Source organism: Corticium candelabrum, chromosome 1, assembly GCF_963422355.1.
Source record: "Corticium candelabrum chromosome 1, ooCorCand1.1, whole genome shotgun sequence".
Lineage (NCBI taxonomy): Eukaryota > Metazoa > Porifera > Homoscleromorpha > Homosclerophorida > Plakinidae > Corticium > Corticium candelabrum.
In genome coordinates this window covers 6,975,126-6,995,125 of record NC_085085.1, presented here as the reverse complement: position 1 = coordinate 6,995,125, position 20,000 = coordinate 6,975,126, and the positions used below count along the sequence as shown (strand labels likewise).

At 38.3% G+C, this 20,000-nt stretch overlaps 3 protein-coding genes across 4 annotated transcripts in view; 2 read left to right on the top strand and 1 right to left on the bottom strand.

Annotated features, from left to right (window-relative positions):
- Positions 1–7: 7 nt before the first annotated feature.
- LOC134197149 (ecdysteroid-regulated 16 kDa protein-like) lies at positions 8–4,405 on the top strand. 2 transcript variants are annotated; one of them, XM_062666421.1, is made up of 5 exons: positions 8–374; positions 434–1,615; positions 1,679–1,786; positions 1,860–2,038; positions 4,118–4,405. In XM_062666421.1, exons 2-5 carry the CDS (start codon positions 1,516–1,518, stop codon positions 4,199–4,201), a joined length of 471 nt encoding a protein of 156 aa, XP_062522405.1. In that variant the 5' UTR covers positions 8–374; positions 434–1,515; the 3' UTR covers positions 4,202–4,405. The 2 variants fall into 2 exon arrangements, with proteins under 2 accessions (XP_062522405.1, XP_062522413.1); XM_062666429.1 differs by having other exon boundaries at positions 8–1,284; positions 1,400–1,615.
- A 678-nt stretch (positions 4,406–5,083) lies between these two features.
- LOC134197141 (fumarylacetoacetate hydrolase domain-containing protein 2-like) lies at positions 5,084–9,094 on the bottom strand. Its single transcript, XM_062666409.1, has 6 exons — positions 8,682–9,094; positions 8,346–8,619; positions 6,029–6,191; positions 5,871–5,979; positions 5,718–5,805; positions 5,084–5,280 (listed from the first exon to the last, which is right to left on the bottom strand). The coding sequence occupies exons 1-6, from the start codon at positions 8,906–8,908 to the stop codon at positions 5,182–5,184; spliced, it is 960 nt and encodes a 319-aa protein (XP_062522393.1). The 5' UTR covers positions 8,909–9,094; the 3' UTR covers positions 5,084–5,181.
- Positions 9,095–9,123: 29 nt separating this feature from the next.
- Positions 9,124–20,000, top strand: part of LOC134197130 (putative aminopeptidase W07G4.4) — an 11,958-nt gene continuing 1,081 nt past the window's right edge. Inside the window, 14 exon segments of the mRNA XM_062666398.1 lie at positions 9,124–9,222; positions 11,873–12,023; positions 12,108–12,173; positions 12,361–12,443; positions 12,545–12,653; positions 12,737–12,961; positions 14,214–14,289; positions 16,029–16,114; positions 16,182–16,246; positions 16,629–16,744; positions 17,309–17,572; positions 17,632–17,681; positions 19,850–19,918; positions 19,920–19,982. Of these exon segments, the coding sequence (XP_062522382.1) occupies positions 9,206–9,222; positions 11,873–12,023; positions 12,108–12,173; positions 12,361–12,443; positions 12,545–12,653; positions 12,737–12,961; positions 14,214–14,289; positions 16,029–16,114; positions 16,182–16,246; positions 16,629–16,744; positions 17,309–17,572; positions 17,632–17,681; positions 19,850–19,918; positions 19,920–19,982 (1,440 nt within the window). The 5' untranslated portion in view covers positions 9,124–9,205.

Genomic DNA, 20,000 nt, shown 5'->3' with positions numbered 1-20,000 from the left:
AGCCATGATGGTCTAAGCACCTCTGAGGCAGATTTGTTTCCGGTGCTTACAAGAGACCTCATGAACCAGACTGATTTGGTTGAGCATGACATAATAATAGTATATTTTTACACACCCTAACCTGGTGCAGTTCCCTCACTAAAGGGCAGACAAAGAATACATGTACTCACAATCAATCACCCTACAATGACAATCACACTACAATGACAATCACACTATGTAGAGATATACTACAATCATACACAGAGACAGCCGACAACAAAATTAACTGCATTTACATGACTTAAGGTATAACTGAGAGAAATCAAATTTATGTGGCTGCCATTTATGTTAGAACGTGGACCATGATTATACCATAGAACAACAGTGCTGAGGTTTGAAGAAGTTTGTTCTTTGCAAATGTGAAGCAACTATATTTTTCTTATTTTGTTAGGTGGCTCTTGGAATCACTCCAGTCTATTTTACGTCGTTGCAAAATGTATGTCTCACTTTTGTGATTTTGCTGTTAGCTGCAGAGCTCAGCAGAATGTTGATAATTTTACAACTGTATAGCTGTATGTGTGACCTCAACATTTCAAACATTAAAACACTGCAAATTGTATAGAAGGCAATACATTTTGGTTAACTATGATGATTGGCATACTGCACACGCATGGGCCTAGGTAGAAACTTAATTAATTAATTAATTCAACTGGGAGTACATGTATGTGCTCTTTTCATTGTGAAAGTTTGATATCCTATTTGGAGTCTCAATGCTTATGTATTTAATGAAACTTTTGGCAATCGTTGAAAGGGTGTTTCATGTATTGCTCAAATGTAAGTCTCCACATGGGTTTGTGTAGCTAGGGTACATATGTGCATTTGACTGTACGTAAAACTTTATGGTCTTCACTAGAGAACTGCATGGATTGCTTTTAGTCTGCTAACATTCTAATGGTGAAATGGCATCTTCAGGCCCGCCTGAGTATAGTGTCCACTTGTGGCTTCCATATGATTGAAATATCACATGTACCTCATACTGCATAGTACTCGGGAAGCAAGTATTGCTCAACTTTCAAACGTTGACAAGTTGTGCAGCTGCATGGCCAGAATCAATTACACGTCATGTATACATTGTAGTCCAGCATTTATCTGCAGACCAACAACTACCTGCCTTCATGCCTTCTAGTGTGCATTCTGGCCACTCCAAGGAAAGGCTAAACTGCGCACGCGCATATATGTGACCAAGCCGCTTTCAGAAGCCAGCATAGCATTCATATCAGGAGTCTGAAATAAGACGTGAAGGTGATCAGATGAATTGATTGATTAATAATTACAAAACCTTACCTGCTATGTAGACGCTAGTTTGTAAAGAAGGTGTTCCATGAGCTGATTATAGCTTTTAATTATGAATTATTAGCACTCTGATCTATCTAATTATTAACATGATTGATTGGATTCTTACGTGGGAGTTTGGTTCAAATCACGTGAAATAGCCATCAGGTGACATTGGTGAGAGTAATCTTAATTGCACCCATGTGGATTCTGCTTCTTGGTGCTATTTGCTGTTTTCAAGCAACCTGTGCTACTCCAGGACCTACCGGATTTGAACATTGCAGTGGATCAGAATATCAGCGTGAGTTGATTGATTACCTATACAAACACCTAGGTATTAATGCAACTGTGTTTTATTTAATAGCTGCCAAATATGGCAAAGCAACGAATGTTACACTAGATCCATGTGCAAAGTCACCTTGTCAAGTACAGAAAGGTGTCAATGCTACAGCATTTATCACATTTGTACCAAGTAAGCTGCAGTGGCATTCGTTAATAAGTTCTGTGCTCTGAACTGTACTCACTGTGCTATTTTCACAATATAGGTGTTACTGTGACTAATCTCACAGCTGTTGTGCATGGGAAACTTGGTATACTGCCATTAGTTCCTTTTGACCTTCCGAACGCTAATGCCTGCTCAAATTCTAACATAACGTGCCCCCTCAAAGCTGGTGTGCTTGCATACTACACTACCATGGTTCCTGTTCCAAAGCTTGCTCCATCGGTAAGTATACTGTACTCATATGTGGCATGTAGAAAATTTTGCAAATATGAAATGTAATGTATTGTATGCTTTTAACATCAGTTTGCAAATTTACTTTTGAGTGTTGTGGACAACATAGTAGTATAAATGTAGTAGTACAATGTAGTAGTGGTAAATAGCAGTATTGTAAATATAGTTCCAAATACACCATATGTCTAGGTAGTATAGCAGTATTGTAGTAGTGGTACGTAAGAAATTACTGAGGCCGGCCATTCATCAGCAATAGATAGCAACAAAGTCTCAAACTACAGAAGCAGGACAACCAGACAAAAACTGCAGGTTAGAACAAGTGTTTATACTGTTACAAAGAAGAAAGTGCATCAAATTGGTTAGCAGTCCTTCATCTTTGAACAACATGTATTTTGTTGGCCAAGTCAGAGTTCTGTGACGCTTTAGGTTTACACTATGGGTGGAACCCGTCAATCTTGTCAATCAATGTGCCTGCAAAGCCGATTATTCTGTTGATCATGCTCTATCTTGCCCCACAAGCTGTTATTGATCCGTGAGACGTCATGAAGTCCAAGTTGTTTCAATTTGATTGCTAAGTGAAATATGTTACAATGTTGAAACTGAGCCACTCTTGCATCTGTTAAGTGGAGAGGTTATATCACCAGAGACTAGCTCTAGAGATGAAACAAGGTTGAAATTTCGGAGCTGTGTGATGCTCGAGTCTGAATGCAGTCTTATTGCACAACCAACATATATCTTGTTACAAAAAACACGAGCTTGAAAAAAAGAGGAAGTATGATGAACAAATCCAAAAAGTGGAGCAACCATCATTTACTCCTTTTATGTTTGCTTGCATTGGTGGCACAGGAAACTTTCCTTAAAAGATTATCATTGCTCCTTTCCAACAAAATAGAAGCAAGCTGCCATGACTATTTCCTGCCTCTACTTTCAACTTATCTTTGATTTGTTTAGGTGGTAACAGGTCAAGAAAGTTTTCCAGCGTTAAAAAGAGGCTGAGAGTCGCATGCTTCTCTAACCTGTGACTTAATTTGATTGACATTTGTTTACTTTAGTAACAGTAATAAGTACCTTAACTAAACTTTCAGTTGCATATGTAAGACTGTATTGGTTATTATTGTTAGTAGTTGTAGTAGTAGCTGTATACTTTTAGTTGTTTAGCTGTTTATGTAGCAAGATTTTCTAAGTACATCATACAGCTTGGTTCACAATATTGACGCTGACGCTGGAATAGAAATGAATCCTATTCCAGCATCAGCATCAGCATCAACATCAAAGGATCCCGCCTGCGTCAAGGGGGGTGTTTTTAATGTTGACGCTCAGCTGAGCGTCAGCGTCAATATTGTGAACCAGCTTTAAGTCTCAGTAGCCAGGGGCATCAGAAGGGCATCAGAAGGGCATCAGCCGCACGGTCTTGGTCATACCACTTTTCAAAAAAACGGACTCTTGCCAGTTAGCCAAGCATATACTTACTGTTTAGCGGTTACTTGGTAGTTGATTAAATAGCTAACATATGTTTACCAGATCGTGATGCGTATTAAATATTCAAGGTCATCAAGTTGCTCGATATTCAGAGTTTCCGTTTTAAGAGCCATAGTGATTATCTGGCAAGTTTTCAGTGTCAGTGTTTTAGCTGTCAAAATGAGACCTGGTAGCAGTAGTAGCACTACCAGGTAGTACTTCCACTAGGCAAAACACGTTACATTTGCTTCTGATGCCCCTGGTAGCAGTAGTAGCAGTAGTGAACAAAAAATGTATTATTTTCCATCAACATCTACTCATTAATGAGCTCCAAGGGTTCAGAAAATATTGCATAAAACAGCTTTGCAGCTACAGTACAATGCAGCCTAATAGTAAGTAGCATCAACTAAACTATCTCAATGCAATTATTTACATAAACATCCACTTATCACAAATTCTGTATCTATGTTCTATGTAAGAAAATGTTCTATATAAGACAACTATGCACAAGCATCCATATACATGTGCCAGTTGCCTGTGTTGTCCAACAATCAAGCTATGTTTACATTGTTTCATGAGTATTTGTTAATGTGTCTTCTATGTACCGGGTAGGCACCAGTGGAGGTCTTCTTTCAGCTCCTGAATGAGAAAAAAGAAGAAGTGGTGTGCATTAAATTTGAGATGCAAATCGAATAAAACAACTCTGTTGACATCCAACACATGCTTCTGCATGGTTGTCTTGCTGTGTTTGCTTCTTCTGCTGGACAGAATTTTTCACAAGCTCAAACTTTAGAATTTGTAAACTGTCTTGCTTTTGTCTAGCTTGCTTTTATCTAGTATCTTGTTTAAATGTTTAGTGATAATGCACTCAAACAAAAACAACAGTATGCTATAAATTCATTGCAGTACTCTCTTTGGTTATTTAACAACTTCTAATTATTCATTACTCAGTCCATGCACAAGCCACATCAATAGCTGAGGCATGTTTCATTATAGTTTTTTGTCCTCTGTGCATGTGTTATACCAGCTAGATTTTCAGCTAAAACGAAGCAGCAAATCTACGATAGTTTCTGCTTGGTTTGAACCTCCCAAGTGCCTAGAGTGAAAGATCTGGAACTGCCAATAGCCTGTTTCCTAGATTTATCTAAAATAATTGTCAAAATTAAGCTTGTGGCCATAGCGATAACAGCCAAATCACAAAAGCAAGCCATGCTAGCTTAGAGCATAATCACTTTGAGACATGCATATGAACGCAGTCTGTCTGACATGTATGTTGCAATTCACATATGTCAGGTGCAAAACATGTTCAGCTATCTGCAAGTGGTGCTATAGGAAGCCTGAGAAACCTAATGATCTATTGTCTCACAGTAATGATAAAGCATGCAAATTCAATAAACCTGACTATTTGGTGCTGTAAAACTCACACGTACCAGTCTTTACATAGAGTTTCATTAGCCTAGGGTTAGTGAACCAGTGCCCATTGCTAATGCTGCATGGTTCTAAGATAGTATGCATGCGTGATGTCAATGATTCATTTCAGTTTAACCAGCTTGATTTGTTACAACACTGCAATAAAACTGATTGGTAACATTTTATTCAAAACAATGGCATGTCAGCAGAGCAGATCCATGCATAACTCATGTCAACATGTGAAGTATAGCAATATCACACTTCATTTAGTTGTCCAACTTCTCTGCATGAAGGTGTGGTCTTATCTCCACAGTGTTTCGAATGCTGCCAATCTGATCAATTTCACACTCAACAACATCACCTGCCTAACAAAACAGGACATGGTAAGATTTACTTGTTTACTGGAAAATCAATCAATTTTAATTGTGAGGAATGATGTAGCAGTTCAAGAATGATGTAACAGTTCAAGATTGACAAACAAGCATGAACACACACACACACACACATCATCATCATCATCATCATCATCACCACCACCACCACTACACCACACCACACAACAAAAATTCTAATCAGTACAAAAATTAATTTACAGTTCATCATATAATGCATGAACTGCACACATCCATATCCATCTTTGCCAAAACAAAAATCATTACAATAATAATCAACATACTGCGTCTACAAATCGGTCTGTACAGAAACCAACCAAAAAGATATATAAAAATGCAGACACACAAACCATCCAACAAGAAGAATAAATCACCAACATATAATAATAAAGATAAAGATATGATCTTACTTTCAACCACATTGGAGGTTTACGAAAACAGCCCACACCAGGTGGAGTACCAGTCAAAATGAGATCACCCGAATTCAAAGTCAGAAATCTACAGTGTGTAATATAATTGCCCAGTTACGTATGACCGAGTGACCAAATGCAAGAGCCTCCTACTTTGAAATGTAAGAAATCAAAAATGGAACTTTGTGGACCATCTGACTTGTGTTCGACTCTTGAACAGTCACTCCATTTACTCGACAACGAATACCCAAATTGTGTGGATCTATAATAGCAACTTGAAGTCTACAAAACAACTCCAAAAACCAATTTACCTGAAATTGATTCTTTCGTCACAATGCAAGGGCCAAGTGGACAAAAGGTATCAAATGATTTACCAAGTAGCCATTGACCACCATTTCGTTTCAATTGCCAGTCTCGTGCACTGACATCATGAGCAACAGTGTATCCCATCACATAATCCATTGCCTCACTTTCCTAATGAATGTAATTACATTCATTACCTCCTGCAATTGATACCACATCCGAAACAAAGAAGTAACCTCTCTACTAATCTTCATCAAATCATGCTGTCTGCCAACTTGACATTGACATGCACATTGACAACAACAAGCAAATGCTTGAGTAAAACTATGAGATTACAGTGAAAAGTGTTCTAGTAACCACCTACCCTAAGATCCTGTGCCGTGTTTGTACTAGTGCTTGAAACAGTTTAACAACTGGTTTAAAGGATTAACCTGTTTCAACTTGCACTAAACCAGTCATAATCTAAACCTAAACTGCCTTTCCTAAACCTGGTTTGTAGTAGGTTTAGCAAGTGGCTTAGGTGTACTGCCACATGACAGCAGCGTGTGAAGACAGCCTCTGACATGTCGTATCTACTACACTACTTGGTAAGAGGTTGTGTCAAAAGATGGTTTCGTTATCAAAGAAAGAAAGAAATCAGCAGCTACTGCATGTACGCAGATACTAAATTTTGGAGTCTCAGTGAGAACTGCTGCTGCTCTGACTCGGTGACAGATGAGCCCAATGTATCACAGCAAGCGTTGTTCCAGGAATACTGTGCTATTGCAAAACAAATTTGTCTGCATACCTAGCAGATCCAGTCCCTGGTGGAAACAGTCGCTTTCTTAAACTGGTTTAGCTAATATATGTTATAGTCTTAACGTGAAGCTATAGCAGTGGAAACAAGGCCCTGATTAGCACAACCACATTTGCTAGGCATCAAGCGTTGTGCAATATGTTAGCTACTGTACAGTACTGAGCAGCTAACTGTCCAATATGGATATGCAAACAGTGGCCACGAATCTGAAGTCATTAAGCAAAAGAACTGATTTAAGGTCCAATGGTGTTTGCTTAGTACATGTTTCATTGTATATCAAAGTAAAACCTCCTAAATGTGAGTAATTGACCGGTTTCCAGTTGTCGATTTGGTATACATGCTGAGTGCTGTGGTTTGGTAGTAACTGTCTATATGGATAGAAGCGATTTCTAAAGCTGAATCCCCTTCGTTTGATGAAAGATGACGTTCCTGGAGCTAAATTAGCCACCAGGCCATTGAAATGCAAGGCATCAGAGCTTCCTAGGTGGCTTGCTAGTTGTGACGCAGCTCATTCAGATGTCAGGAAAGCGGAATTGTGAAACGGTACAGTATATGACAGCGTTCTTGGGTTACCTTCTTTTTATCTGCTTGCAGAGTGAAGGTGAGAACTTCTTGCCCAAAAGTATGACACGGTGGGAAGGGCCTGGCTATGCGAGACTAAACAGAAAGTTGGGCTCCAGAAGACGGGAACCATCGATTACTCAACTTTTCTGCAGTTACAGCTACTTTTCTCCTGACAAGTAATTACGACAGCCACGAACACAACAAGCAGTCAACACTTTAGTAAATAACAAGATCCTGCCAAAGAAGAGAACAGTTGCAGGGCACGCAAGTGAAGGCGTGCTTCTAACCAAATATGGTTACTACCAAAGTACCAAGAACTGGAAAGGGGTCAATTGTTACAAAGTCGCTTTACGGAAACAACTTAAACTCTATTAGTCACAAAAAATATTGAGGCAAACCTTTGATGCAGAATGGTTTCTAGTTTAGCAACAAGTAGGTACTACAAATTAGAGCTGTCAAGCAATGAAGTGACTTAATTAATCAACCAATTACACCTCTAAGTCAAAAATGTTAAGCAGCACTACAATTGTATCAAACTGACTCACATAAGAAGATAGCCCTACTCCAGCTCATATATACCGTATTAAACATCACAAACCTTCATTGAGTCACTGTAATTCCCATGATATATATGCAACATGAAAACACAAAACCTTGATTTTGAACAGCTTTACAGATCGCTATACACTCGACCCAATAGTATTTAAATTCTGTTGACACAAGCATGCACCAATCAAATAATTTTTTCACTTTATAAGCTTAGTGCAACTATCAATCTGAATGCGTAATAATGTGTATGTTCGCTAAATAAAAATAATGAACTATTTTCTATCCACGCCTACTACAGAGTATAACCCAGAGAACAGCAATAAGCAAGAAGCAAACTAATGTTGTAAAACTGTGAGCTTCATGCTTTACCAATTAGATGTCAATAACATAGTCTCTGCAGTTAAATATTGACTTACCTCTACCTTTCTGCATGATTTTGAAATCACAACGCCAAGTTCAACCTCAAAGTCAAGCTCTTCTGTGTTCTCCAAATAAATTGGCTCATCCGGATCTTGCAAAGCACTGGCAAATTTGCTGAAAATAACAGGCTCCTTTGGTATAGGAATATTCTGCTCAGTACAGTGGTCTGCATAATTCATTCCTATGCAAATGATTTTCTCCGGATGATCCAATGGAGCCTTCAGACGAATGTCACTTCTTTTTACAACTGCCCGCTGATCCTCATTCAAACTAAACCAAGCCCATTAAAGCGAAACCACGCCTACTTGGTTCCAAACAAATTTGCACCTTACCAGTCGATTTTTCCATTATCGTATTCTCGTTGCCGCATGAAAAGCCACATTTCTTGAGGTATCGATGGATCAATAGCTCTGATGTCCAATACATCGCCGCCATCGCTGAGCTCCAAACCAATTTTGAGTTCGCCATCCTGCTCGAAACGAACTAACCGGTGCCCTCTCTTTGAACGCTTGGCTGAGGAGTCCGGCGTCTCTTTATTAGAAGCAACTGGCTTGGACATCTTGTGCTACTCTCGTGACTGCAGTTTGAGCCCCGGATAGTAAAAGTCTTGCAACAATTTCTTTTGAAGTGTTGTGAACAAACTAGTAAATTGTCAAGTTTAATCGTTTATCTCAAGTTTATCATAGCTTTGACCTCAAACGTTCGATGAAGCAGCTTAGTTTAGCAGTTTAGCAAAGCAAACGCATCCGGGATCTAGTCTTTGGACTGACCCCTACCATTTTCCCGTATATCCACGTGTGTTCGAACTGTAGTGTCTCTCTTGTCTGGTATTTGAGAACTCTTCAAACACTTGAGAATGGATGCAGACATTGGGTGAGAGGTTGCGCCTACCGTACTTCATTGTCAGAGAATGCGAATGTAGAACAATACTAACTCTATTCTACTGTTTTTATTAATTCCAAGATCGAGCGTGCAGCCGTGCACGTTTGTTGACATCTGCGTTGTTGCTCGTGGAAGCGGTTTGAGTATTTGACACCTAGACGTAGATATACAAACGGTTGTAGGAGTTGTCGAAATAATTAATTAAGGGTGTGTGTCTGGCTAGAATACAGTTTCTCTGGCTTGGAGAAATTAAGGGGGTTCTGAGTAGTTTGCGAATATGGAATCGAAGGTACTTATCTTTCAAAAGTGTGCATGAGGGCACATGCAAAAAGACAGAACAGAAAATTTTAGGTGTCCAGTAAAGGGTTCCGCATCTATCACATTGCTTGAAGAGTGGAGTAGACGAAATATTAGTCTTAATTAAGAGTGTCAACTTTTGTTTTTCAGTAGTTGTCTGGCTAGTACCTGTGAGGCCAAGTTGACATGCACTAAACTCAATTTTCGTTTGATTTGATGCCACTTGTACAGTGTTATGTCATGTCAGACATAGCATGCAATGGGTATGTGCTACCTAGTAGGCTTTTGTTTCTTAGTACTAAAGTAGCTATAGCACATCAGCTTTTTAGTGTTTACATTTTAAGTCTCTAGACATTTTTATGACAGTTATAGTTCTAATTTGCATGTCCAGATTATTTATTATTTTTCAACAATTTTGTCTACTAGCTCATTTGTCTTTAATAGGTACTAATATGAAGTTCTGATATTTAGAGAGGTTTTTATCAAATAGTGTGATGTCATTTATCTAAACGTTACCAAGCTTATCATAGCAGGTTTTCAGATATAGGCTCAACCAGTCCAATTTTGAGCTTTACAAAAATAAAAATAATGCAGGCATGGGTCTATGGGGTGGTCCACTGGACCTGGGTTCGGGCCCAGCGTAGCACCCCCTAGACAGGCAGCCCTTCAGCCTTTAGTGATCAAATGTTTACTTACCAGGAGAGTACACTCAGCTAAGCTCGAAGGCCTACCAGTGTCACTGATAATCACATCTGCGAAGCTGTTTAGAATATCACGTGCAAAGCAATTAATCTTGTGAGCATGCAAGCTTCAATGCTATAAACACATTTACTTGGATTGCCTTTCTTAATGGTTGGAATGGGCGTGACTAGGCTGGAAGGTCTTTGGGCCACCCCTACTGCAAAATTCTGGATCCGTGCCTGAAATGTGATGTGTGCTTGTGCAATGATATGCTTGCTGTAAATTGATTTGGTACATACATTTTATTGATGACTTGGCAAGGTTCAATGTGGAGTAGCAATGGTTTTTGCATTATGCTCGGTATCAGTGTCATTACCCGAGGTGTGAAATGCTAGGGTACAGTAGTGAGGATGGTCACGTGATGTACGATTGACCTGTATGACCGACTCGCTCTGCCTAGTGTGTAAAACATGACCATTGACTGTATAGCAGCCAGGGGTTTACACTTTAGTGCATCTTCATTTGTTTTAGTGCCATTTTGTTATATCTCACATTTTGTAGGCAGTGCTCGAAATGTCACATGATCATTAGTTTTAATTTCATTTTAGTTGGTTGGTCTGGTTTTCATGCCCAAATATCCAAGCATCAAAATTTTAGTTGGTTTGGCTCTGTAATTTGCATAAATTTTGTAGATGGTCTCAAATTGTTAAACAATTAAGTGTTGTTAAGGGTAAAATATACAGTTAGCCTTGATGAGCATTTTTATGTTAAGTGTTTACCAGTAGTTTGGTTGAAGCAGTAAATTTTGCTTTATTAGCAGAATGAGTACATTCTATGATAGTGATAAGCACATATGAGTTAGGACACACACTATCTTGGTTGTCGTACCTGTTAATTTGAAACTCAGCAAAATAATGCATAGTCATGCACATCTGCTAGGCATCTTAAAAGTCCACTCCTATGGTACTTGCATGTGGCCGTTGACTATGTCACTCACTGTGCATGTGTGAAACTGCATTTCTGGTCGATGAGCTGGTGAAATTGCTTGTTGTTTTTGTTGTATTTATCATAAGGCATCATTATTTTGTTTGCCTTGTGTCTTGCGAACTGGTATTATTGCAACTACTGTACTGGTTTTATAGTATACATAATACAACTCATCAAATATGTCCATATTTATCACTGATTCAGTGTTTAAACATTATGCACAATTTATACAATGTATTTAAATGGAGTGATATTGATGTAATCTAACTTGCTCAGTTTTAGTGTGAATTACTCTGCTTAATTAATTTCAAGGAGTTGCTTAGTTGCAATAACAAATACATCTGTTTATTCATTATTATACTTTTTCAAGCTGTTTAGAGATTATAGGTCTGTAACAATAAACTGAGTTTTACCAAAACTGACGATCAACGTGTTTGAATCTAGTGAAATGCAAAACCAGTATTTCTTATAACACAATTTGATCTTATTTACATTTGTCATAACTCTTGTAGCTGGTTTTTTGTATTGACTCACTTACTTGCCTACTTAAGGATGGAAAATTTTGCTGCTTGTTTGTGGCGCTGTTCCTTCTTGCATGTTTGAATACGTTTTGCTTGAGATCAAGTGTATCATGTCACTGATGTGCACTAGCTAAATGTTAATATGATAATTTTAGGCCAGTTGGACGTCGGCTGGCGTGCCCTTTGGTTCCTACAATCGACTTACACTCTAGTGATTGGGATGGATTGATGCTAGTGACTGATAGTGTAGCTAACTTGACTGGGCCACTAGAGTTTTTGAGAGCACCGCTGGAACAAGCCAAACAGGTAAAGATCTGCAGTGTGCTGTAGATATTGTGTAAGCAGTGAGTTTGGGCTTTTAATCTAATTAATGTTTATCTTGGTTTGTAGCTTGATGATTGTGTTGGTAATGATGTTACTGTTGTTGGGCTAACTGGCTTGGCATCAAGGAGATTGGTAAGAGTTTATGCAGTTAATTCTTCTGTTTATTTTAATACTTGTTTGTAATTGTCAATTTGCTTACTTGTGCATCCATTCATAATTTATGTGTACGTTATTTAATTGTCTTTTAAGTGGCTTAATTCCTGATTGTCAAGTTTAGCCACCAACTTGTCTTGCTAATTTGTTATCTCTGTAATGTCAGATTTACTCACCGACTGGTCCTGTGAATCGAGACTATGATGATGTGCGAAGATATCGTGATGCTGCAGAAAAAGCAGTGAAACGGTCAGTTTGTTAATTGGATCGCTTACATCCATTGCTATATAATAACTACATATATGTGCAATCTACATGCAGGTGATGTAGATGTATATGTTTGTGTTCAGTGCTATGAAGGCTGGCTGCAAGAGCCCACTTCTGGTTGTTCCTCCTGGATATCCATTTAAGCAAGCTTGGCTAGTATCAGTGCTGGGAGTAATGCATGGCCTCTATTGTGTAAGTGCATTTGTGGTCAGTTAGGGTAGATAGAAGTATGGAAGATAAATATGCACCTGTTATCTGGCGATACTTCTGTTTAGCCATTGGAAATTCGTGAAGATCTTCCTGACAAATTTCCAAAGTTGGAACAACTGGGTGTTTGGTCAGAAAAAGAAGAAGCTGCCGTCAAAGGAGCTCAGTTGACAGCTGGTCTGGAAAGTGGACGTTTTGTTGCTCGAGACATTGGTGGGTCAGATCCAGAAAGAATGGCTGCACCGCGAGTTGCTGACTATGTGCTTCACAATTTTGCTAACACTGTGGTGCAGGTGAAGTTAGTGATTGCACTGTAGAGGCTACACATTTTGCACAGCATTCGCAGATGTTTTAGGCATGCTCAACTTGCTTATGAAAATGTTGACATGGTATATAGGAAGATTGGTAACAAAATTCAATTTTGATGCTCAAGGGTCAAAGCTATTGTAACATCGTGGCGATGCTTTGACTCTTGAGCATCAAAATTGAATTTCACCAGTTGATTTGCTTTTCTAACATGTGAAAGAATAATTTAACTTAGACACTAGGTATAGATAAAGATGGCAAGTAAGCCTGACAGATTTGTGAAATTTGTTGTAAAATTTTGGGTGTTTATTACAATGCTCTTGTCACTGGCAACCATGATGACAGCTGGCCATTCATATATACTGCTAAATGTGTTTTACCTGAGCCTGTAACTGGTTGCTATGTTATAAGCTTTGGATCTAAGGGCAATTCTCAAAATCAGTAGTGGTAGATTTCATGTTAGTGAGTTTTGGCTTGCACCATTGTTCCAGCAGATAATGAATATTGTCAAATATTGATTGTTAGTGTTGTGAAAACACTTAGACCGGCTTTAGACTAGACAATTTGACTTGAGCCAAATTGACTCAAGCCTGGCCAATTTGGCATGATTGGTGACGTGTTTATACTATCCGGGCTACTTGGTGGTGCATCTGACATGCTTTGTGCAAGCACATGAAGAAGACAATACTGTCAATCAAAACTCTAACCTTTACATCAGTCTAGTTTTTACCAGGAGAAGTTTGCATGCTTGTGCTACGGCTTGCTATTTTGACAATAATCTGGGAATAGGCAGCAGGAAATAGGCTTTGTGTGTATTGGCCTTATGGTTTAGATTGGGCTAATGTAGCACGGGCTAATTGCACTTAGCTTGACTCAACACATTTGCACAGGGCCAAATGAGCATCGGCCAGCCTCTAATCAAATCATTTAGTGTGAAGCTGGTATTAGAGTCTGTGCTAAGTGGTGCTTGTACTTTGCATATTTTGTTGGGGGCACAAAGGTTATCTTACTAGACTACACACAATATGTCGTTTAGATTTATTAATAGAATATTTAGAAGTCAAGCTGGTAATGCTGCTTTTGCACTGTATATAATTAGCATTAATTGATCAACTTTTTGTATAGAATTGACATGCTACCTGGTTGCTTGAGACATTTCAGTAGTACAAATCAGTAATTAGGATTTGATACATATATTGCTTTGTAAACAAATTGTGAAGAGAATTTATTTCTTTTTAGGTGAAGGTTTTCTCTGATCCAGTTGTTCTAGACAGATGCTACCCACTACTGAGTGCTGTTAACCGTTGTGCAGCAAGTAATGATCAACTAACACATTTATTTCATGAAATATGTATATTGTACAACCAGAAATTCCAGTGACATTTTAGTTTGGTATATTTGTTGGTGATGCTGAAATATTTAGATTAATTAAGATCCCACTGAAACTATTTATGTTTGTAGTAATATTATATTGGGGTTAATAGTTTAGTGTGGGTCAGGGGTGAAAGGGTGGATACTTATACATAGTGCTTCAGCAAAGCTATAGGTTTACTATAATGAAGTCGTGTTTTATTTATATGCATGGTGTTTTCTTGAGCCAATTAAAAGGCATAGCGTTGAAGCATTTCTCTGTTATTTAATTAACCAACAGAAATTTGTGTGCTACCAAAGTTTTGGGATCTAGATCTACCATTGGCCTTTTATTGTTGAAAATATTGAGTTTTACAGAATTCAGGTAACAAACTCACCCTTTTGTGACTAGTGGTTTGAATTTTATTGATTCTTTATTTTAGTAATGGATTACAGTATTTTTTGAAGTCTCATTTAATGAAAGCTGTTTTGAATTATATTGTTGTCTATTAAAGAGAGGTAGGTAGGATCACAGCAACAACTTGCTGGTGACATTTTGAAATGACAGAGTTTCTATTAGATGCATGTGGTGGTGTGCACACTTTGAATTTGTTACCGAGTTTACGTGGAGATGCAGCTTGGTTTTTGTTGTTGTTGTTGTTGTTGTTGTTGTTATTGTTGAGCATGTGTGTGTGTGTGTGTGTGTCTGCATGTGCATGCGTGTGTGCATGTGCGTGCATGTGTGCATGTGTGCATGCATGCGTGTATGCGTGTGTGTGTGTGTGTGCATGTGCGTGCATGTGTGCATGTGTGTGCATGCGTGTGTGTGTGTGCATGCGTGTGTGTGTGTGTGTGTGTGTGTGTGTGTGTGTGTGTGTGTGTGTGTGTGTGTGTGTGTGTGTGTGTGTGTGTGTGTGTGTGTGTGTGTTGCCACATATAGTTGCAGACACACTTGTTGTTGTGTTTAAGTTTACAGATCTATGTTGATCACACTGTGCAAATGTTGTGGTCTTGCATTAGCTACTGGCAAAGGATATTCTATCCTTGTTGGTTAAAGTTTAGTGTACCACTATCTAAGGGCGCGTTTCCACTAGAGCCTAAACCGGTTTAACAAGTGGTTTAAGCTAAACTGGTTTAAGAATTGACCTGTTTCCACCTGCACTAAACCAGTTATATTTTAAACCTAAACCGCTTTCTTAAACCTACTTCAAAGTAGGTTTAGCGAAGTGGTTTAGGTTTAACTGTCACGTGACAGCAGTGCGCTATTTTAGATGGCTTCTGACAACGCTCTCTTGGATAATATTGACTATTTTACTGGGATAGGATTGCCCTAGAAGATGTAAGGGTCGCTAACTTGGGGAAAGAAATCAGCAGCTACGGAGAGAGAGAGAAGACGGTGTTCTTGGTCATCGTCATGCAAACTCCTACCAGCAGATGCCGAATCAGTGACAACCAACAGTTGCTCTGACTTGACGACAGAGCAGCCCAATGCTTCAAACTAGGGTGTTCATGCACAGTTTGTTTTGTACATCCCGGATGTGCAAGTTTCTAGTGGAAACAGTTGCTTTCTTGAACTGGTTTAGTTTTTAAATGCGTTTAAGCTAAACTAGTTTAAGGTGCAGCTAGTGGAAACACGGCCTAAGGTTTTAGTGTAATTAATTGAGATGTCTAAACGAACATATTCATAATTTTATTTTGAATTAGCTGTTAACAGACATGCAGCTCGAGTAATTGAATTGCAGTATGTTGGCGAAGGACCAACTGACTTGACTCTGTTTCTGGTTGGAAAGGTATGCTAATTACTTATCAAGCTTTGTTAGCATTTGTACAAATGTTTCTGTTTACTATGCACTATAGGGTGTGACTTATGATACTGGTGGAGCAGATATCAAAGCTGGTGGTGTAATGGCTGGAATGCACAGGTTTTGTAATTTTTGTGATGTATTGAATTAGTAATATGCAAGAGTAAGGTAATAGGTATGTATGTTTGTATGTACGTTGAAAATTAGCCTTTGTCATGATTATCGAATTACACACTGAACATTTGTTATCAAATTAAGCCTTTAATGTTAAATGAGAGAAACAGAGAGTTCTTTTATCAGTACAACAAACTGGACAGTTGCAGTTTGACATAATTTAGTTTTTATCAGATGGTAATTATTACAGCTGTTTACCTAATTAACTAATTAGATTTGAAAATTATTTAACTCTTTTTATTAATTAATTAAATGTGATTGCAACTTTGATAGATAACTATATTTGCTGCACATTTAATCATGCTTTGATTTATAATGACTTTTTTAGAGACAAGTGTGGAGCTGCTGCTGTTGCAGGATTCTTTCAAGTACTTTCTGTTCTAAAACCAAAACGAATAAAGGCAGTTGGTTACATGTCTATGGTCAGGAATAGTGTAGGAACAGGTTGGACTGCATGGCTTGTTGTTTATATTTATAGAACAGTTGTTATTATTGTCGTTGTATATCATTCTGTTCTTCCGTGATGGGCGATTAGGGTCTTTACCCCATCTGGGCACCTGCCAATCTGGCAGGTAAGCCCAACATTGTACATGTTTTTGTGCAGTCCAGTTCTTGTTGTGATCAATGTGACTAGCCAGATCAATGCAGATTGATGGTAGCCACAACCTTTGACGCATTACATGTAGTGGGTGAATGAACCAGCTAGGAAAGCACTGAATCATTGTTATCAATGGATTGTTGACCAGATCAATAAAAACTCCCCAACCACAGAAACAAGTCTTGGCTTGTGCACAATATCAATAAACATGAGAAATAAACACATGTTCTTGATTTTCTTTGTGACACAAACCTTGATGCAGTAACCATTGTTGCTAACCACAGCTTGTTGTTGTTGTTGTTATTGTTGTTGTTGTCATTGTTAATTTTACAAGTGTATTTGAACTTATGTGTTTTGTTCAATCTAAGGAGAACATTATTTTCATGTCTTAATCTTGTATGTTTTTTAAGATTGCTATGTGTCTGATGAAATTATCAAGTCACGGGCTGGTGTTCGCGTTCGCATTGGCAACACAGATGCAGAAGGCCGTATGGCTATGGCTGATGTTTTGTGCCATGCCAAGGAAAGGGCACTCCAGGAGCCAAATCCAACTCATTTGCTTACTATAGCAACACTCACAGGACATGCTGTAAGAGCAATGGGTCCAGCATATTCAATCATTTTAGACAATGGACCAGCAGCTAAACTCAAAACTGCTGCAAGAGTGCAAGATGGTTGGCAATTACTTGCATGATTGAATGTGAATGTTTGTGTTTCTGATTTTTTTGCTTAGCTGGAGATATGATGGGAGATCCATTTGAGGTTTCTACTATCAGACGAGAGGTGACCTAAGTTATTTTTGTTGTCATTTTAAAGAGAGCAAGACACACAGTGTACACATTTGTGATTTATGCATGTGTGGGTGTGTGCGTCAGTGCCTCTGTGTATGTGTATGTGCGTGCATGTATGATTGTATGTGTATGTAGTAGGTGTTTAGCAGTATTTTTATACTAAGTCTGGCAGCCTGAAGGTACAGGCAAGTATTGAAACATGCTGGTGATGGAACCAATAAATAAGTTGCCTGAAGTAACAGCTTTGTGGCAGTGATGCAACAGGAATTCAGATTTATGTAGACTTTTAGGTGCATGTTTCAAAAGTGGCTAAACTGATAAAATTGTGATCCAGAATGTTGTAGTTGTTTTTTTAGTGGTGGACAAACGTTGCTACTGCCATTCTTTTTCAAGTGCACATGAGTAGATGAGTACTTGTTTATAGTTGGGAAATTGTATACCCTGTGTGTGAAAGCGTTTGCTGTTGAGTGTACAAGGAGTGTCTTAGCTAAAATAATCTTGATAATTGCAGTTGGTGCTTTTGTCTGTACCTGGCAAATTTTATAGGTTGCTGATATAGCAAATAGCAATGGCTCAAAATTTTTTGTTTAGGTCGTGTTTGAGTAGAGTTGAGTATGATCTGACTTTCGTCAAGTGTACAATTTTGCAACTTTAAAATGCTACTTGGTACTTAATTATGGGATAAAATGTTACTAGACTAGAACCTATAGTAATAGTTTGTTTGAACTAGATAGTAAGGCATTGGAAGTATTTGTTGACTACAATTGATGATCTGTTTCAATTGAAGGTTTGGGTTATAGGTGGTCCTGACATTGTGGAACACTGTTTTGTGGTTTTGGTGCAGCAACATGTACACTGAATGGTACTAGTCAACTATTGCAGCTTTAGTTGATCACTTTTGTGCATTAATTATGGCCTCATGGCTCATGTAGTCACATACTGGAGAAAGGCCTTATTGCATATGCTATTTATAGGTTTGCTTAACAAAGGGGTCAGTGAAGCATACTTGTGTTAGGTTAAGAAGTGAAAGGTCAATTGGTAGCCCAGATTGATGAACATCTTTGCCACAAGCAACTTTTGCATTTTCCTCTGTTATTGGATTATTATGTGCGCATGGACACACTACTGTGTCTATACTTTCTAAAGTGTCATTTGACTATGTATTGCATTTCACTTTAGAGCAATGTTGCTAGCTAGCTATACTGATTTGGTAAAGACAGTGTCAAGTCACTGGCTTAATTAGTAATGAATAACATGGATGAGGCAGTTTGTCTATAGACAAGAATGGCTATCACTAAGGATACCTATCATGGATTGACAGGTGCATGTTTGGTCTAGTTCCAGGTTTTTGTACAAATAACTGAAACAAGTGTTTCATGACGTATTAAAGTAATAGTTGTTGATCATGTGTGCATATTTCAATGTTGTTATCTGCATATTTGAAATATAGTGGTGTAGCTTCAACCAATGGGACTCTGGTTTTGTGGTCTCATCATTTGAGATTGTCATTTTGCTCAAATATTTTTCATAATAATATTGAAGTATATACAACTTTAGGTGGTGGGTTTAGATAAATATGTCGATGTAACTATCAATGTTGCAGATATTCTATATACATTTGTTTTGTATCTGTTTACTATCCAAGCTAGTGACATCAGGGTCACTGGATTATGAAAATATGCACTTACTACGTAGTCTTATGTCTTTTGATGCTTCTTTACACTGTTATAATAATAAAAGAAACAATAGACTGTAACTGAATTTGAGGAAGTACATTTAATCCAAGTTGTTTTCAGATAGATGGTGTGATGTGGCAATCATTTTATGTACTTTGACTACAGACATTAGCTATTGATTTAAATTGAACTACTGAACAAGTGGCTTATTGATCTACATTTATTGTTATTGCTTGTACAAATTGTTTTAATACTTGCATAGCTTAATAGGCTTTTTGTTTGTCTTAAGGTTAGTCTGGTGTTGCAGACCTTTTCACCCTCATACTTCTAGCCCTCCATACTTCTATCCCTCCATACTTCTAGCCCTCCATTCTTCTAGCCCTCCATACTTCCAGCGAGAAAGGAAGTATGAGGGTGGGGAAGGGTTTGGCTACACGAGACTAGTTTAAGGTAGTGTGTTTAATTAAGTGATGGTGTCTTGTAGGACTATGACTTTGTAGCTGGCAAGTCTGTGTATGAGGATGTCCTGCAGGCAAATAATCAGCCATCAACAAATAACTCCACGTGGCCACCAGTATCCAGCTGCATTTCTGATCAGGGCTTCAGGCTTGGATAAGGTCGGTCTATTGAGTAGT

Excerpts from the sequence above, each read along its gene's own strand:
- LOC134197141 (XM_062666409.1), bottom strand. The coding sequence starts at position 8,908 with ATGTCCAAGCCAGTTGCTTCTAATAAAGAGACGCCGGACTCCTCAGCC. Across the intron at positions 8,620-8,681 it reads GATAATGGAAAAATCGACTG|TTTGAATGAGGATCAGCGGG; the intron begins GTAAGGTGCAAA and ends GGCTTGGTTTAG. Across the intron at positions 6,192-8,345 it reads AATCATGCAGAAAGGTAGAG|GAAAGTGAGGCAATGGATTA; the intron begins GTAAGTCAATAT and ends TACATTCATTAG.
- LOC134197149 (XM_062666421.1), top strand. The coding sequence starts at position 1,516 with ATGTGGATTCTGCTTCTTGGTGCTATTTGCTGTTTTCAAGCAACCTGT. Across the intron at positions 1,787-1,859 it reads ATTTATCACATTTGTACCAA|GTGTTACTGTGACTAATCTC; the intron begins GTAAGCTGCAGT and ends TTCACAATATAG. Across the intron at positions 2,039-4,117 it reads TTCCAAAGCTTGCTCCATCG|GCACCAGTGGAGGTCTTCTT; the intron begins GTAAGTATACTG and ends TGTACCGGGTAG.